The sequence below is a fragment of the Phacochoerus africanus genome, unplaced genomic scaffold (genome assembly GCF_016906955.1).
Source record: "Phacochoerus africanus isolate WHEZ1 unplaced genomic scaffold, ROS_Pafr_v1 Scaffold_18, whole genome shotgun sequence".
Classification (NCBI taxonomy): Eukaryota; Metazoa; Chordata; class Mammalia; order Artiodactyla; family Suidae; genus Phacochoerus; species Phacochoerus africanus.
Genome location: NW_025927375.1, coordinates 1,783 through 21,139, shown reverse-complemented (window position 1 = coordinate 21,139; position 19,357 = coordinate 1,783). Strand labels below are relative to the sequence as shown.

Below are 19,357 nucleotides of genomic sequence, written 5' to 3'. Positions count from 1 at the left end.
CTTGGTGTGGGATTTTTCTGCACATTGGTATGCCATTTATCCATTCTACCATGGATGGGCATTTGAATTGGTTCCAGTTTGGTGCTATCATGAAAACCATTGCTGTAAATATTTTGACATGCTTCATGGACATAAGCACCCGTTTCTATCAAGTGTACACCTGACAGTGGGAGAGCAATGGCATAGAGAAGGAATATGTTTGAACTTAGTAGAAGTGCCAACCTAATTACATCAAGTTACACTCTAGAATAAATATACCCGTCAACATTTAGTCTGTGAAATTTCCCATTACTCCAGTTTTGTGCTGGTACTTGGTGTTTTCAATCTTTGGGGTTTTAGCACTCTGGGGGATGAACTGTTGACTCTCTCAATATGCCTAGTGATAATGCAGAGAAGACCAAGGGTAAACATTTCTACACAGGAAATAGGGCATGAATGTCACCAAAGGAAGATAGTGGACAATGGTTGCTCATGGGTGTCTACGTTCAAAAGAAACTTAAGCAACTCTATTTCAGGAAAAGGAGGACAAGGCATACCCACAATGAAGTCAAAGATTTTGTATTTCTGACTGCCAGGGTATTGACCCTTGATTATCACAGTAACACCGCAGTCACAGCATTCATGACCCTTCACGGGGGGAAGAAAGACCTGCCGACACATTTCCTCAGGGCCCCCTGCAGGTCCCTGTTCCTCAGGCTGTAGATGAAGGGGTTCAGCATGGGGATGACCACAGTGTACATCACTGAGGTCACTGTTCCCTTTGAGGAGGAGGAGGAAAAGGCAGAACTGAGGTACACACCTAACCCTGTCCCGTAGAATAAGGAAATGACCGTTAGGTGAGACCCACAGGTGGAAAACACTTTGTACTTCCCCTCCGCTGAAGACATTTTCAATATGGAGGAAAGAATCTTAGAGTAAGAGTAAAGGATCCCAGTCAATGGAATAATACCCAGCAGACCAGTCAGAGAATACAGGGCAATGTAATTGTTGAGAGCATCTGAACAGGAAGTCTCGAGTACCTCAGCCAGTTCACAGAAGAAGTGGGGAATTTCCGTGTGTGAGCAGAACGAGAGATGAAGCACCATCAGACTGTGGATGAGAGGGGCTAGGATACTGACAGACCAAGAGACTAGAGCCAGCAGGCCACAGAGGAGTGGATTCATCATGATCATGTAGTGCAGGGGGTGACAGATGGCCACAAAGCGGTCATAAGCCATCACGGTCAGGAGGAGGTTGTCCAAACACAAAAAAACTATGGAAAAATGCATCTGGGTAATGCAGCCGACATACATGATGTCTTTGCTTGCTGTCTGGATGTTCACCAGCATTTTGGGGATGATGGTGGAACTGTAACAAATATCCGAAAAAGACAGGTGGGAGAGGAAGAAGTACATGGGGATTATGGAGGCAGGGAGTCAGAGCTGACAGCCAGGATGATGAGCAGGTTCCCAAGCACGGAGACCAGGTACATGGACAAGAACAGCCCAAAGAGGAGGGGCTGCAGTTCTGGGTCCTCTGAGAGGCCCAAGAGGAGGAATTCTAAGACCCGTGTTTGGTTTCCTGCATCCATGGTGCTGATAATTCTGCCAGGTAACCAACAAAGCAATACTAATGAAAACAAACAAACAGCATCCCCCAAATATAAAATGATTTGTATCATATTAATGATCATCCTGAAAGAATACATCAACAGAAAAAACACACATTTTAGCTAACACTAACACATTTTAGCTAACTCGCCTGGAGAGATTACAAATGTCATTATCTTATAGGTATCATTTTCAGGGTTAATATATTCCCTCCTCCTGATCTTTATCACAAATTGGTGTTTACCTTCAAAATCTGTCGCAAGAATCCATCAACTTCTGGGGTGTCCAGCTCAGCATCAGCCTCCTTCAGATTCAGCACATCAATGGTTGGAACAGTCTTCCTTTGGAGGTGCTGAAATTTGCCTCTTGGATGATTCTGCCTTTTCCCACATTTCTTTAGCACTCTAGCAGATCCACATATGTTGGCAGTGCTCTGGCCCTACTGCCCCTGACAACAATTAATTTGAGAAGAGAGTGGTGTCTCGCTCAATCTGGAGAAAGAGCTGCACTTGAGAATCTTAACAAATAAAACTCATATTTTAGTTAATAATCTGAGGGTGTGAACTTGATGGGACACATCAACTGAGGGCCTGGGGATAGGGCTGGCCATCACTAGGCTAGCAAAGAAGACAGCCTGTGCTTCAGAAACAGTGCACTAAATGCTAAGCTAAGTGGGGCTGTAAGTGTCATGTCAGAGATGGATCCTAGAGTCTGACGGCTCTGCCATGAATCCTGGCTCTACATTTCATTGTTCTTGGCCAATTTCTCTGATTCTTAAGTACCTTGGTTTCCTACTGAATGATATTGGATTATTAATGGTACTTACTCCAGGGGATTGTTAGAGGAATAAATGAGCTGATGTTTTAAAGAACAGTGCCTGGAACGATGTGGAAATCAAAATAAATCATGGTTTGGTACATTTTAGAATTTGGGAATTTTGATCTGCAGAGCCGAAGGCAGTGAGGGAAGTCCTTACAGAGAATTCAATATCGTAGATCACTTGGCATAAAAGAATATGGAAAGGAGAGAGAAATGGAAAGGGATAGAGTTGCTGACCTTGGTTCTGAGGCTTTCCAGGTTGGGGAGCAGCTCTTCAAGACTTCTGGTCACCTTCTTCCCCTGCATTCTGGATAACTATGTTTGTGTTTTCTGGTAATCTTCTATTTTCTATGGAAGCTGGTTTCACCTACTTTCTATAACTTGCATTCCAGAAAGCATTCACTAGATTGTTTCCTTAAAAAAAAAGGAAGCATCAAAAATTTATTTGATTGCAGAGTTCCCATCATGGCTCAGCAGTTAATGAACCAGACTAGCATCCATGAGGACACGAGTTCAATCCCTGGCCTCGCTCAGTTGGTTTAGGATCTGCCGTTGCTGTGAGCTGTGGTGTAGGTCTCAGATGCAGCTTGGATCCTGTGTTGCTGTGGGTATGGGGAAGGCTGGACACCTAGCCTGGGAACCTCCATGTGCCGTGTGGCCTTAAAAAGACAAAAAAAAAACTATTTGAAATAAAATATATCAATGATGAAGAAAAACGAGTGGACTGACAAAATGATTTCTTTGGGCAAAAATTATTCTGAGCATAGTCAAACTTTCCTGGGCATTCTTTTCTGATGTTATGTGATAGTAATACAAACAGCTGCCAAAGATAGTACAAAAAGAAAACTTAAGTGAATTCCACGTGACAAGGAAGGGTTTATCCACACAGGTGAAGACTGCTAAAGTTAGGAAATATATTGTAGATAATACATAGATACCTCACACAAATAGATACACTCTGAAAATGATGACAGAACCATTTACCAAAATTGAAGGTCATTTGAAAATTCAAAAGTGCTTCCAGGAGGTCCCTGGTGGCTCAGAGGATTATAGATCCGGCATTGTCATTGCTGTGGCTCAGGTTTGTTCCCTGGCCCAGGAACTTTCACATGCTGCAGGTATAGCCAAAAAATAAATTAAGTAAATAAAATAAAATGAATAAATATGCTATCAAAGTGCAGGGTTTCTAATGCAAGATGTTTCTAATGCAAGATGTGCTACACGTGGAGGGTCACTTGCAGCACATAGAGAAAGAGAAACTATTTCCTTAAATGATATGGACAGCCTAGCTCGATCAAACAGGCAGAATCATATGAAGTGTTGAAATGGAAGGCAGATTACCATGGAAGTTATCAGTAAGAAAAGTCTACCTAGTCTCATCATTAACATCATTTAATTCACTCTAGAGTCTGGGGTCCTCTTAGGAACCATAAACCTAAAATATTTAGGAATATTTTACTAGACACTCTCAGCCACTATTAATGTCCCTGCCCCTGGCATTATTTTACTGCTCACAAAAGAATTTCCATGTGCACTTATACGCACTCCTCTTTCTGAAAGCACTTACTAAGCCCAAAGGGATCATCCAGATGACAGCAGGGAAGAATATCTGGTTGCACTGATGGATGGAAGGACGGATAGTGAGAGATCTCCAGAAAGAACATTGGTATGAGATCCAAATAGACCTGAGATCAGCAAGGTGACAATATTCTTCTTGGTCTGGGGTCAATGAGCTGGGAGGACAGGGACAGACAAGGAGCATTTATCCTTTTGGGGACATCCAGATTTGGAGTCTCAAAGTGCCTAATTAAATAAATGTTCCTGGTGGGACTCTACTTCTAAACAGGTTTGCCCTTGAGAAAGAAAGAACCATAATAAAAATGGAAACTGTGCTTGACAATTCTATTCCCACATGGGAAATTTGTGAACAGTCATTTTTTTTTCACATTGGGAGTTCTCTTCTCCTTAGACATGATGTCCCACGTAGCTCAGGATTCTCCCTGAAAAATATCCCATTAGAATCTGAACTGCTTGTTCTTTGCCAGTCAACAGCCTTAAATAGCAATTGTATAGGTCCACTAAGACCCTGACAGCACCCTACATCAAAGACTTGCTCTACCAGTTATGAATATCTGAATATATTATTCAGAGTATGTGAATATATTTATCAGAATATATGAATATATTATTCATATTCATATCAATATATGTGAATAATACATAACACTGTTGCTTCCCTACTTTGTTACTCATCCCTAAAATAGAAACAACAGCTCTTAGTTCAGGGGTATTATTAAATGAACAAATAATAATAAAGAGTCTGGTGGTCACTGTTAATAAAACCTTTAACAAGAATAAGAACAGTGAATACCACCCTCTTTGTTATTATTTGTTTATCTAATAATAACCCTGACCCAAGGGTTATTATCTCTATTTTAGGGATGAATATCATAGTAGGGTAGATGATCAATTCGATGCAATCATAGGCTGGAAGTGGCAGAGTCGGGATTGGGTCAGATGCCTGACTTTACAATAAGTAGAAAATTGTGATAGGGGAATTTGACAATAAAAGGGGCCTGCAGGAGTTGCATTGTGGTACTGTGGGTTAAGGACCTGACTTCAGTGGCTTGGATCGCTGCAGAGGCCCAGGTTTGATCCCTGGGTTCGATCCCCAGCCTGGTGGGGTGGGATAAAGTATCGGGCCTTACCACCACCCTGGTGTAGGTTGCAGCTGAGGCTTGGATTCTGTCTCTGGCCTGGGAACTGTCATATCCCACAGGTGATACCACTGAAATGAAATAAAATAAAATGATGCATTTATGACATAGTGGGGGTACAAGACTGGTAAAGAATTGGAACGAAGTGGTTGTCGCAACGTAAAAATAGATCTCTACATCCCACTGAACAAAATAAATCATAGGTAAAACGTGTCCAAGATGACAGAGTGGGAAACCCTGAGCCCACTTTCTCTCATGCGAACACAGGGTCCCTGGGTCAGAGAGCCATAGGAAGGGAAGGGCAAGAGCTGCTTGGGGCCTTAAATCCGTAAGGTCTTTATATCATCCACTGGTAACAGCTTTCCAGTGAGTTTTTCAGGGTGTGCAAAGCAGGCAACTCTAAAAGGATTCAAATGAGATTGGGCTAATTTTAAAACTGGATATTTGAAAAGTTAAGTTTGGTGCTGACAGGCTTTTGCACTGAAGAGTCATCGTAACCCACAGAGAAGCTATACACATCCTTGGGGCCAATACACAGAGGCCATCTTTGGCTCATTCACATAAGAAGAGCAAAACGTTTCTGAGGGAAGTGAAATCTAACATTATCTCTTTCTTTACGTGTGTGTGTGTGTGTGTGTGTGTGCGTGTGCGTGTGTGTGTGTGTGTTTAGGGCTGCACCTATGGTGCATGGAGGTTCCCAGGCTAGGTATTGAATCAGAGCTATAGCTGCAGGCCTGTACCACAGCCATAGCAACATAGGATCCGAATCACATCTGCAGCCTATGCCACAGCACACGGCAATGCTGGATACTTTTTTTTTGATATGCAAATAGTAATGTATTCATTGCTTAAGGTAGCAGGTGAATTATTATAATCTATTGTATTAAAGTAATTTGTCATTAGAAAGTGATTAGCAAGGAAATTGCTATTAAACAATCTCTTCAGTTACACAAACTAAATTATTGTGGTATGATGAATTTGTGTAGGCAGGAATCTCAGGCAGGGCTCTGCAGGAATTGAAGCACTGAGTTATATCCCAAAACGACTGAATTCTTACAGTGAAAAAGGCTGTGAAGCCAGTTTATTATTACGATCACTACTACTAATTCATGGGGTGCTGAATTATACTGGTAAGCTACTGGACTTAGTGACATTAAGCAAGTGTCTTAATTCTTTCCTTTGCTTCAATTTCTTTGTCTTTACCACCTAAATAACCATAACACCAACCTCTCTTCTCTTGGATGATCAAAATGAAAATACAAATGTAAAGACTTTGAAAATGGAATGGCAATGAAGAAATGTGAAGTGATAGTAGGAGCAATTTTTTTTTTTCTGCTTGTACAGCATGGGGACCAAGTTACACATACTGTGTATATATTTTTTTCCTCCCATTTTTCTGTTGCGATGTAAGTATCTAGACAGTTCTCAGTGCTACTCAGCAGGATCTCATTGTAAATCCATTCCAAGCGCAATAGTTTGCATCAGATAACCCCAAGCTCCCAATGCCTCCCACTCCCTCCCTCTCCCCGCTGGGCAGTCACAAGTCTATTCTCCAAGTCCAAGATTTTCTTTTCTGTGGAAATATTCATTTGTGCTGTATATTAGATTCCAGCTATAAGTGATAGCATACGGTATTCGTCTTTGTCTTTCTGACTTATTTCACTTAGTATGAGAGTCTCTAGTTCCATCCATGTTGCTGCAAATGGCATTATGTCATTTCGTTTTTATGGCTGAGTAGTATTCCGTTGTGTATATATACCACATCTTCCTAATCCAATCATCTGTCGATGGACATGTGGGTGGTTTCCATGTCTTGGGTAATGTGAAGAGTGCTCAATGCTGGATCCTTAACTCACTGAGCAAGGCCAGGGATTGAACCCACATCCTCATGGTTACTAGTCAGGCCCCTTACCTGCTGAGCCATGATGGGAATTCCTCTGTCTTTCCTTCATAAAATTTGCAGTGCCTTGGGAGGCTAGGGCTCTCACAGCAAGAGCACCAATAAATCCTGGAATTTTTTATTTCCCTACAAATGGGTAGCATAGTACTCTCCAAAAGAATTTTTTGCAATAATGAAAATGTGTTATATTTGCACTGCCCAAATATGGTTCTAGGCACATGAGTGAGTGAGCACTTGAAATGTGGTGAATAGTCATGTGTAGCTGGAGGTTACCATCTTGGACTGCACAGAGGTAGACTATGAGACAGCTCCAGAGATGATGGGCAGCTGACTGAGATCAGGGCTTTGGTCCTGGGCATATACCCAGACAAAACTTTCATTCAAAAAGATACATGCATCCCTATATTCATTGCAGCACTATTCACACTATCCAAGAACATGGAAATGACATAAATGTCCATTGACAGATGAATGGATTGAGAAGATGTTGCACATATATTCCTTGGAATACTACTGAGGCATTAAAAAGGACAAAATAATGCCATTTCAGCAACATGGATACAACTAGAGATTCTCATACTAAGTGAAGTAAATCAGAAAGAGAGACAAATACCATATGATATCACTTATATGTGGAATCTAATTTGGGCGCAAATGATCCTGTCTACGGAAGAAACAGATCAGGGATGTGGAGAGCAGACTTGTGTTTGCTGGGGGGAGGGGGAGGGAGTGGGATAGACTGGGAGTTTGGGATTGGTAGATGCAAACTCTTACATTTAGAAGGGATAAGCAATGACGTCCTACATGTAGCACAAGGCACTATGGCCGGTTTTTGTGTTAGAACATGATGGAACATGGTATGAAAAAGAAAAATGGTTGTATACGTATGACTGGGTCACTTTGCTGTACATCAGAAATTGAAGGAATGTTGTAAATCAACTATAATTGAATTTAAAAATTTAATAAAAGAGAAGATCAGAGCATTGGCACAAGCACAGGCCTAGGAACAGGATAAGCCCACCGTCACATGAACTGTGGGTGAAACCTCTTTTTAATTCTCTTTCAATTCACTCATGGGAATAATTCTCTGAAGCCATAAAGTGAATTAGGTACACATGCCCACAGAGTTCCTGTTGTGGCTCAGTGGGTTCAGACATGTTACACTTTTACCATTTCCACATCTCTCACCCATATATTTCCATGAGATTCTTTTCCCATCACCAAACCATCACTGGCCCCTGAAAATGTTCCACCTTGCCCCACAGGTTGCCCATACTCCAAGAAATGACCCCCTTCATCTGCATCCCCTGAAAGCCTCCTTATTCTTGAAGACACTGAGAAAAAAGATCTCAGAGGCCTATTGGTGGCTTAATCTGAAATCTAGCATATAGATATACAGACACAGACATGGACATATACTCCACTGTTCTAGCATAAGACAACCCTCTTGTGAATATTTATTTTCTTCTTTAAACAAAGTATTCTGGTGAAAATCTTATCTTTGTCACTGAATACAACACTACTCATTGGCTGATAGTACAGCCTTGAGACTTCTGGCAGTTTGTTTGAACTATTCCAGTTGAACATAGAGAGGGGAACAAGATTTGAAGATGCTGAGAAATACAAAGATATATATGAAAGAAAATCTAGTAATATTGTGGGTAAATTGAGGAGTAATCGGCTGTCCTGGAAATACCCTTATAATCTCATCCTGGTTAGGAAGATCATTTCATATCACGGGCAGCATATATAGAAGGATTTTGGTCCTTCTGGAGGATGACTTTATGACTATATTGATACGCTATATCTATTGCTAATGCAGACAAGACCAAAGATAAAAATTTCTGCACAGGAAAGCGGGCATAAATGTGCCTAAAGGAAATTTGTGGAAAGCAGGTGCTCACGGATGTATAAACTCAGAAAAACCCAAGTGATGATATTTCAGATAAAGAGGGACAAGGCACCACCACAATGAAGTCAAAGATTTTGTATTTCTGACTGCCAGGGTATTGTTCTTTGGTTGTCATAGTAACTACCCTATCACAGCATCCATGGTCACTCACAGGAGGAAGGAAGATCTGCTGACAAATTTCCTCAGGGCCCCCTGCAGGTCCCTGTTCCTCAGGCTGTAGATGAAGGGGTTCAGCATGGGGATGACCACGGTGTACATCACTGAGGCCACTGCCCCCTTTGAGGAGGAGGGGGAGAAGGCAGAACTGAGGTACACACCTAACCCTGTCCCGTAGAATAAGGAAATGACCACTAGGTGAGACCCACAGGTGGGAAATGCTTTGTACTTCCCCTCCGCTGAAGACATTTTCAATATGGAGGAAAGAATCTTAGAGTAAGAGTAAAGGATCCCAGTCAATGGAATAATACCCAGCAGACCAGTCAGAGAATACAGGGCAATGTAATTGTTGAGAGCATCAGAACAGGCAGACTTGAGCACCTCAGCCAGTTCACAGAAGAAGTGGGGAATTTCCGTGTGTGTGCAGAATGAGAGATGCAGTGCCATCAGACATGGGATGAGGGGGACTAGGATACTGACAGACCAAGAGACTAGAGCCAGCAGGCCACAGAGGAGTGGATTCATCATGATCATGTAGTGCAGGGGGTGACAGATGGCCACAAAGCGGTCATAGGCCATCACGGTCAGGAGGAGGTTGTCCAAACACAAAAAAACTGAGGAAAAATACATCTGGGTAATGCAGTCTGCATAGGTGATGGCTTTGCTCACTGTCTGGATGTTCACCAGCATTTGGGGAACTATGGTGGAACTGTAACAAATATCCGAAAAAGACAGGTGGGAGAGGAAGAAGTACATGGGGGTGTGGAGGCGGGAGTCAGAGCTGACAGCCAGGATGATGAGCAGGTTCCCAAGCACGGAGACCAGGTACATGGACAAGAACAGCCCAAAGAGGAGGGGCTGCAGTTCTGGGTCCTCGGAGAGGCCCAGGAGGAGGAATTCCAAGACCCGTGTTTGGTTTCTTGCATCCATGGAGCTGAGAATTCTGCCATAAAACAAACAAACAGGAGTCCCCAAATATTAAAAGATCTTTATCATACGATCAACCTCCCCCATGCCAACACACAGGAAAAAAAAAAAACTACACTTTCTATAACAAATTAGTTTTCATTCACTGGGAGTGATTACAGATATCAGTATCTTATACAGTTATCATTTTAAGGGATAATATATTCCCTTCATCTGATCTTTATCAAAAATTGGTCATGCCCCTCAAAATCTGTCTCAAGGGACCACCAACCTCTGTGGTGTCCAGCTCAGCATCAGCCCCTTTCAGATTCAGCACATCAATGGTTTGAACATTCTTCCTTTGGCGATGCTGAAACTTGCCCCTTGGATGATTTTGCCTTTTCCTTCATTTACTTAGTACTCTAGCACAGTCATGTGTAATTGGCTGTGCTCTGGCCCCGCTGCCCCGTGACACCAACTAATTTGATAAGAAAGTGGTGTCTCACTCAATCTGGACAAAGAGCTTCACTGGAGAAACTTCCAAATAAAATTCATATTTTAGTTAATAATTGAAGGGATGGACTTGATAAGACACATTAACCTAGAATCGGGTGTTAGGACTGTCCATCACTATGCTTGCAAAGAAGGCAGCTTGCGCTTCAGAACCACTGTACTGAACTGCTAAGGTGTGGTAGTAAGTATCATGTCAAAAGGTGGATCCTAGAATCTCTCTGCTCCACCTTGAACCCTTGCTCCACCCCTCACTGATCTTAGCCAATTTCTCTGCTTTCTCAGTTCCTCATTTCCTACCTGGTGAAATGGGATTATTAATGATACCTACTCCAGAGGATTGTTGCGAGAAATAAATGAGTTGATGTTTTAAAGAACAGTGCCTGGAATATTATGGAAACATAGAGAAACCATGGCTCAGTACATTTTAGAATTGGGGAATTACCATCTGTGGAGCTGAAGGCAGTGACACAAGTTCCTAGAATGGGATAGTGTAGATCACTTGGCCTAAAAAATATGGGAAGGAGAGAGAAGTGGAAAGAGATGGAAGTGATGATCTTGGTTCTGATGCTTTCCAGGGTGGGGAGCAGCCTTTCAAGACTGCTGGTCACCTTCTAACCCTGCATTCTATTTAAATATGCTTGTTCTTTTCTGTTAATCTTCACTTTTCTATGGAAGTTGCTTTCGCTGGGATTCTATAACTTCGATTCAAGAGAGAACTCAGTAGATTATATTCTTTAAAAATAGGAAGCATCAAAATTCATTCTGATAGAGATAAAATATGACAATGAAGAGAAAAATGAGTAGAGTGACAAAATGATTTCTTTGGGTTGCTATGGCTTTCAAAAAGTCATCCAGGCATAGTTAAATTTTTCCAGGCATTCCATTTATGGTGTTGTATGACAGGTAATACAAACATCAGCCAAATATAGTCCAATAATATCAAAATGCATTCAACATGACAAAGAAGCATTTATCCTCACAGTTGAAGACTGCTTAAAATTAAGAAAAATATTTTAAATGTATACATAGATGCCTCAAACAGATATATTCTGAAAATGATGACACAACCATTTACCAAAATTTAAGGTCATTTGTAAATTTTAAAGTATAAAAAATAAATTAATAAATAAAATAAATGTGTCTCTAACGGGCAGGGGGCTATAATACAAGATGTGTGGTTGGAGGGACACTTATAGCACATAAAGAAAGATAAACTAGTTCCCTAAATGATAAGGAAAATCTAGCTCAAAAAACAGGCTGTATCATACCAAGCCCTGAAATGGCAGTCAGATTGCCATGGAAGTTATACAGAAAATAAGCCTCATTATCAGCATCATTTAATTCACTCCAGAGTCTGGATTCCTCTTAGAAGCCACAAACTTAAACTCTTTAGGAATTTTTACTAGAAGCTCTTAGCCCTACTTTGTCCATGTCCCTGGAGTTACTTTGCTGCTCACAAAAGCCTCCTCCATGTGCATGAATACTCCTCTTTCTGAGCACTTACTAAGCCCAAATGGATCACTCAGACGATAGCAGGAAAGAATATCTGGTTGCACTGATGGGTGGAAGAATAAAGGATGGTGCAAGATCTCCAGGATGAAAGTTGGTATAAGATCCAAATAGACCTGGGATCAGCAACGTGACAACATTTTTCTTGGGCTGGCATCAGTGAGCTGGGAGCACAGGGATAGACAAGGAGAATTTATCCTTTCAGGGGCATCCAGGGTTGAATTCTCAAAGCACCTAATTAAATAAATATTCCTAGTGTTACTCTATTTCCAAACAGCTTTGCCCTTGGGAAAGAAAAAACATAATAAAAATGGAAACTCTGCTTGACAGTTCTATTCCCACATGACTGGGGACAGTCATTTTTTTTTCACCCTATAATTTCTCTTCTTCTTAGGCATGATGTCCCACAGGGCTCATGGTTCTCTCTGAAAAACATGCAATTAGTATCAAACTACTTGTTCTTTGCCAGTCATCATCCTTAAATACTGATTGTATAGGGCCACCTAAGACCCTGACAGCACCCTAAATCAAAGACTTGCTCTATCAGGCATGAATATCTGAATATATTACTCAGAGTATATGAATATATATGAATAACGCACAACACTGTTGCTTCTCTACTGTGTCAAACATCCCAAATAGAGACAATAACTCTTAGGGCAGGATTACTATTAAATAAACTAATGTTGATAAAGAGAACAGTGTTCATTGTTAAGAGGACTTATTAAAAAATTAATAACAGTGAATACCACACTCTTTATTATTATTCATTCATTTAATAATAACCATGACATAAAGGTTATTACCTCTATTTTAGGGATGAATAACATAGAGAAAATGATCAATTTGCTGCAATTATATCCTGTAATTGGCGTAGCTGTGACTGGACAAAATGTCTGACATTAAAATAGATAGAAAAGTGTGATATGGTAATTAGAAAATAAAAAGGGGCTTTTAGGAGTTGCCGCTGTAGTGTAGTACATTAAAGATCTGACCACAGTGGCTTGGATTGCTGCAGAGACCTGGGTTTGATCCCTGGTTTTGATCCCCAGCTGGTACAGTGGGTTAAAATATCAGGCATTACCAGAGTTCTGGCGTAGTTCACAGCTGAGGCTCAGATTCAGTCTCTGGCCTGGGAGATTCCACATACCACAGGTGTGGCCATAGACATAAAATAAAATTAAAAAATAAAATAAATAATGAAATAAAATAATGAAATAAAATAAAAATAAAATAAAATAATAAATTTTAAGATAATGGGGGAAAAGACAAGCACAGAGTTAAAAAAATTGGTTTTCACATGGTAAAAATGATCTGTACATCTCACTGAACAAAATAAGTCATAGGTGAAAAGTGTCCGAGATGGCAAAGTAGGAAACCCTGAGCTCACTTTTTCCCACAGGAACACTGGGTCCCTGGGTCAGAGAGCCATGGAAGGGAAGGGTGAGAGTTGCTTGAGGCATTAAATCCACAGGTCCTTATATCATCAATAGGTAACAGCTGTCCAAGGAGTTTTTCAGGGTGTGCTAAGCAGGCAACTCTAAATGGATTCAAATGCGATTGGGCTATTTTTAAAAACTGGATGTTTGAAAAGTTAAGTTTGCTGCTGACAGGCTTTTGCACTGAAGAGTCATCTTAACCCACAGGGAAGATATACACACACTCGGGGCCAATATGCAGAGGCCATCTTTGGCTCATTCACATAACAAGAGCAAAACATTTCTGAGGGAACTGAAATCTAACATTCTCTATCATTATTTCATATACTTTCCGATGTCTTGGGAGGCTAGGGCTCTCACTGCAAGAGCACCGAGAAATCCAGGAAAAATTTTATTTCCCCACAAATGGGTAGAAAAATGTTCTCCAATAGAACTTTTTGTGATAATGAAAATAATTTATATCTGCACTGCCTAAATATGGTACTAGGCACATGGGTGAGTCAGCACTTGAAATGTGCTAAATAATCATGTTTAGCTGGTGGTTACCATCTTGGACTGCACAGAGATAGACTATGAGACAGCTCCAGAGATGAAGGGCAGCTGACTAAGGTCCTGGGCATATTTCCAGACAAAACTTTCATTCAGAAAGACGCATGCACTCCTATGTTCATTGCAGCACTGTTCACAATAGCCAAGACATGGAAACAACCTAAATATCCATTGACAGATGAACGGATTAAGAAGCTGTGGTACACAGATACAATGGAATACTATTCACCTATAAAAAAGAACAAAATAATGCCATTTGCAGCAACATGGATGCAACTAGAGATTCTTCTATTAATTGAAGCAAGTCAGAAAGAAAAAGACAAATGAAATATATCACTTATGTGTAATTTAATATGGCACAAGTGATCATAGCTACTGGAGAAACAGATCAGGGACATGGAGAGCAGACTTGTGTTTGCTGCGGGGAGAAGGAGAGGAATGGAACTGACTGGGAGTTTTGGATTGGTAGATGCAAACATTTACATTTAGAATGGATAAGCATTGAGGTCTTATTGTATAGTACAAGGCACTATGTCCAATCTCTTGGGCTAGAACATGATGGAAAAGAGCATCCAAAAAGATATATATGTATGACTGGGTCACTTTGCTGTACATCAGAAATTAAAGGAAAGTTGTAAATCAACTATACTTTCATAAAAATTTTTTTTCTAAAAAAGTATCATGGCACTGGCATGAGCACAGGGCTAGGGAGACAATAAGCCCACCATCACATGAACTGTGGGTGACACCTCCTTTTCGCTTTTCTTCCAGAGCAATGGTGAGAACAAGTCTCTGGAAAACTTTCAGTGACCTCAATATACATGCCCACATAAGACTTTCTACTCTTTTACTCTTTCCAGATCTCTCACTCATATATTTTTTATTATTATTTTATTTTATTCATTTTTTCCACTCTACAGCATAGGGACTAAGTTACACTCACATGCATACATTTTTTTCCTCCCTTTGTTCTGTTGCAATATAAGTATGTAGACAGAGTTAGCAATGCTACACAGCAGCATCTCATTGTAAATCCATTCCAAGATTAACAGTTTGCATCACCCATATATTTTCATGTGACTCTTCTCCTATCACCAAACATCTTTGACCCCTGAAAATATTCCGCTGTGCCCACTGGCTTGCCCTTACCCTAAGAAACACCCTCCTTCATCTGCATCCTTTGAAATCCTCCTAATTCTTGAAGACACTGAGAAGGAAGAGCTCACAGACATGTTGGTGGCTTAATCTGAAATCTAGTATATAGATATACAGATACAGACATGGACAGACACTTGATTGTACTAGGATAAAGCTATAAAGCTATAAGACAACCTTCTCATGAATATTAATTTTTTTCTTTAAACAAAGTAACCTGGAGATAATCTGATCTTTGTCACTGCGTACATCACATTCATTGCTGATAGGGACAGTCTTGAGACTTTGGCTGTTTGACTGAACTATTCAAGTCTGACTTTTTGTTTGGGGAAGGCAACAAGGCGTTAAGACGCTAAGAACTACAAGGAATAGATGGGACAGAAAATCTAGTGATATTCTGAGTAAATGGAGGAGCAATGGGCTGTCCTGGAAATACTCTTCTCCTCTCATCCTGGATAGGATGATCATTTCATATCACAGACAGCACATATCACTCTGGGAGGAAATTATGAATATGGCACTTAACAGAAAGAGATTTTCATATTTTAAAAATCTTGTTCAAATTACCATTAGGAACTAATACAATTTTTTATGGTCACACCCAGGGCATATTGAAGCTCCTGGCCAGGGGTTAAATCCAAGCCCCAGCTGCAGCAATGCCAGGTCAGAGATCAAACCCTGGTGCCTGTAGTGACCCCACCCTTTGCAGTCTGATTCTTAACCCACTATGCCAGAGAGGGATAAATAATTATTTTTAAGTAGGATATTAGCACAAAATATATTTGTTAAAAAAAATTAGAGTTGATTTACAATTTTCTGTCGATTTCTGTTTTACAGCAAAGTGACCCTGCTATAAATATATACACTTTGGTTTTCTCATATTATCTTCTATGATGTTCTACCACAAATTATTGGTTCTCTACGGTATAAAGCTAGACCTCATTGCTTATTCATTCTAAATATAATAGTTTGCATTTACTAATCCCAAAATTCCTGTCCATACCACCTCCTCCCCCTCCCCCCTTTGCAACCACAAGTCTATTCTCCATGTCTGTGAGTGTCTGTTTGTTATGTAGACAGGTTCATCTGAAAGCACAAGTTCTTAATATCAAAAAACAATTATAGGGAAAACATGGATTGGAGGCAACCTTATGCAGACAAATACGGGAGACATTTTTATAACGATTTTGACGAATAGGAAGCCTGACAAATCATTGTATATAGAGAAAATATGGGCAACTTGGGAAATTGTATCAGAAAAGAGATGAGTTACACAAAGTCTTCCATTTATTTCGTAACCCTCTGGACTGCCATACCACGAACAGCTAAGGGGCTTGTAAACAACAACAACAACAACAAATGTGTTTCTCAAAGTTCTGGAGGCTGGAAGTCTGAGATCAGGAGGCCAGTATAATCAAGTTCTAGTGAAGATTCTCTTCAGGGTTTCAGATTCTCCACTTCTCTATTGTCCTCTCAGGGCAGAAAACAGAGAGAAGGCAGGTTCTCTCATGCTCTCACATGGGTACCCATCCTATCATGGGGGCTCCATCCCCATGACCTTATCAAATCTTAGCCACCTCCCAAAAGCCCTACATCCCAACACCATCGCGTGGAGAGTAGGGTTTCAACACAAATGTTGGGGGGCCCAAAACCTTCAGTCCAGAACAAGTATGAATGGGGCAGTGCAAACTTTTATTAAGAATGTGAAGGGCTGCTGCTAAGACCAATTATGTTTGTCTCCAGAGAGAACTACTGTACAGAATAAGCTTGAGGACATGCTCAGAGAGTAGATTCATCTTTCTCACCCAAACAGGCTTTGGTGTCAATGGAAAGCACAAAATTTGAGCCATTCTGGTGGGTGACTGACGACTATCTTGATTATGTGGAGGAGACCAAGGATGAACATTTGTGCACAGAAAAGAGGGTATAAAAGTCACAAAAGGAAGTTCTTGAGAAGCACTTGCTTTGGAGGTGAAAACATGGAGGAGACTCAAGCAATGGTATTTCAGATAAAGAGGGACAAGACACTCCCTCAACAAAGGCGAAGATTCACTGTTTCTGACTGCCAGGGTTTTGACCCTGGGTTATCACAGTAACTCCCCACTCACAGCATCAATGGCCCTTCACAGGGAGAAGAAAGACCTGCTGACACATTTCCTCAGAGCCCCCTGCAGGTCCCTGTTCCTCAGGCTGTAGATGAAGGGGTTCAGCATGGGGGTGACCACGGTGTACATCACTGAGGCCACTGCCCCCTTTGAGGAGGAGGGGGAGAAGGCAGAACTGAGGTACACGCCTAACCCTGTCCCGTAGAATAAGGAAATGACCATTAGGTGAGACGCACAGGTGGGAAATGCTTTGTACTTCCCCTCCCCTGAGGACATTTTCAATATGGAGGAAAGAATCTTAGAGTAAGAGAAAAGGATCCCAGTCACCGGAGGAATACCCAGCAGGCCAGTCACAGAAAACAGCACAATGTAATTGCTGAGAGCATCTGAACAGGAGGACTTGAGCACCTCCGCCAATTCACAGAAGAAGTGGGGAATTTCTGTGTGTGTGCAGAATGAGAGATGCAGCAGCCATCAGACTGTAGAAGAGGGCGATTAGGAAACTGAGGGACCAAGAGACGAGAGCCAGCAGGCAACAGAGGTGCGGGTTCATCATGATCCTGTAGTGCAGGGGGTGACAGATGGCCACAAAGCGGTCATAAGCCATCACGGTCAGGAGGAAGTGGTCCAGGTACCCGAAGATTAAGTAAAAATACATCTGGGTGATGCAGCCTGCATAGGTGATGGCTTTGCTCACTCTGTAGATATTCACCAGCATTTTGGGGACAGTGGTGGAACTGAAACAAATATCAGAAAAGGAGAGGTGGGAGAGGAAGAAGTACATGGGGGTGTGGAGGCGGGAGTCAGAGCTGACAGCCAGGATGATGAGCAGGTTCCCAAGCATGGAGACCAGGTACATGGACAAGAACAGCCCAAAGAGGAGGGGCTGCCATTCTGCATCCTCGGAGAGGCCCAAGAGGAGGAATTCCAAGACCCCTGTTTGGTTTCTTGCATCCATGGAGCTGAAAATTCTGCCAGGCAAACAACAAAGCAATGCTAATTAAACAAACAGCAGTACCCAAGATAAAATTTTATCTTATTAATGACACCTCAGAAATAAACACAGATTTTGGTTTTGTTTCTGTTTTAAGTCAATTGGTAAATTATTTATGTGTTTATTATTTTTGACCAATAATTTGCTCTTCAGCATCTGAGAGCATTACAAACCTCATTATCTTATACAGCTATCATTTGGGGGGAAATCTAATCTCCTCTTCTTATCTAATCCAGAGGCAAGTAGCCATTGTCTCTGGAGGAATAGTCCATCGTCCTTCATGGTGTGGGTCGCTATTCACCATAATACTGCTGTACTTTGGCAAAGAGCAGCTGCTTTGTGTACCCTAAGTGTCCCCAATGACCCAGAAAGTAACGGATTACTACCTGCAACTTTCAGCACCTGGGTGAGCCTGTGCCCATGCCAAGTTGCTAACTAGTTGACTATCACACACTCTTTAGGTTGGCAGCTTGCTTTCTTGCAATGCACAGTGTCCATCCCAGTCATGCCCAGCAATGTGGATGCCTGGAAGTGCCGCCTCTCAGGTTGCACTTTTACAGAGAGTAGCTGGTGGGTCTGGGCACAGTAGTCATCCAAGACCCTGAGAGAGGACACTCCCCTCCCACTCCCCTGAGTGTTTCTGCTTCTCCCCTCAGAAAAGAAAAGCATAGGGAGTTCCCACTGTGGCTCAGCAAAACAGATCCAACTACTATCCATGAGGATGCGGGTTTGATCCCTGGCCTCACTCGGTGGGTTGGGTATCAGGTGTTGCCCTGAGCTGTGGTATAGGTCGCAGACGTGACTCAGATCCCGAGTTGATATGGCTGTGGTGTAGGCTGGCAGCTGTATTCGACACCTCGCCTGGGAAATTCCATAGGCCTTGGGAGTGGCCCTAAAAGGCAACAAAAAAAAAGGCAGGTTGGAGGCTGCCCTTCCAGGGCCACCTTGATGTGGCCAGCAGCAGCTCCTGAAGTTTTCCCTTGACTGTCTCCCCTCAGGGATGCTGTAAGATAGGCCAGGCTCCTACCACCATGGCCTTGGCATTTCAGCACTTCTGGTCTCTACATAACAGGTAACTTGCTTCTTTTGTCTGA

The 19,357-nt window shown here is 41.7% G+C and overlaps 2 protein-coding genes and 1 pseudogene across 2 annotated transcripts; all 3 read right to left on the bottom strand.

The window, feature by feature from the left end:
- Window positions 1-629: 629 nt before the first annotated feature.
- On the bottom strand, window positions 630-1,570 carry LOC125119207 (olfactory receptor 7D2-like). Its single transcript, XM_047766071.1, is given in 2 exon segments — window positions 630-1,409; window positions 1,412-1,570. Coding segments are annotated over 2 exon segments (939 nt in total).
- A 7,514-nt stretch (window positions 1,571-9,084) lies between these two features.
- On the bottom strand, window positions 9,085-10,023 carry LOC125119198 (olfactory receptor 7D2-like). The gene has a single exon (XM_047766059.1). It carries the CDS (start codon window positions 10,021-10,023, stop codon window positions 9,085-9,087), a length of 939 nt encoding a protein of 312 aa, XP_047622015.1.
- A 7,264-nt stretch (window positions 10,024-17,287) lies between these two features.
- LOC125119186 (olfactory receptor 7D4-like) lies at window positions 17,288-18,227 on the bottom strand (annotated as a pseudogene).
- Between the last annotated feature and the right edge of the window lie 1,130 nt (window positions 18,228-19,357).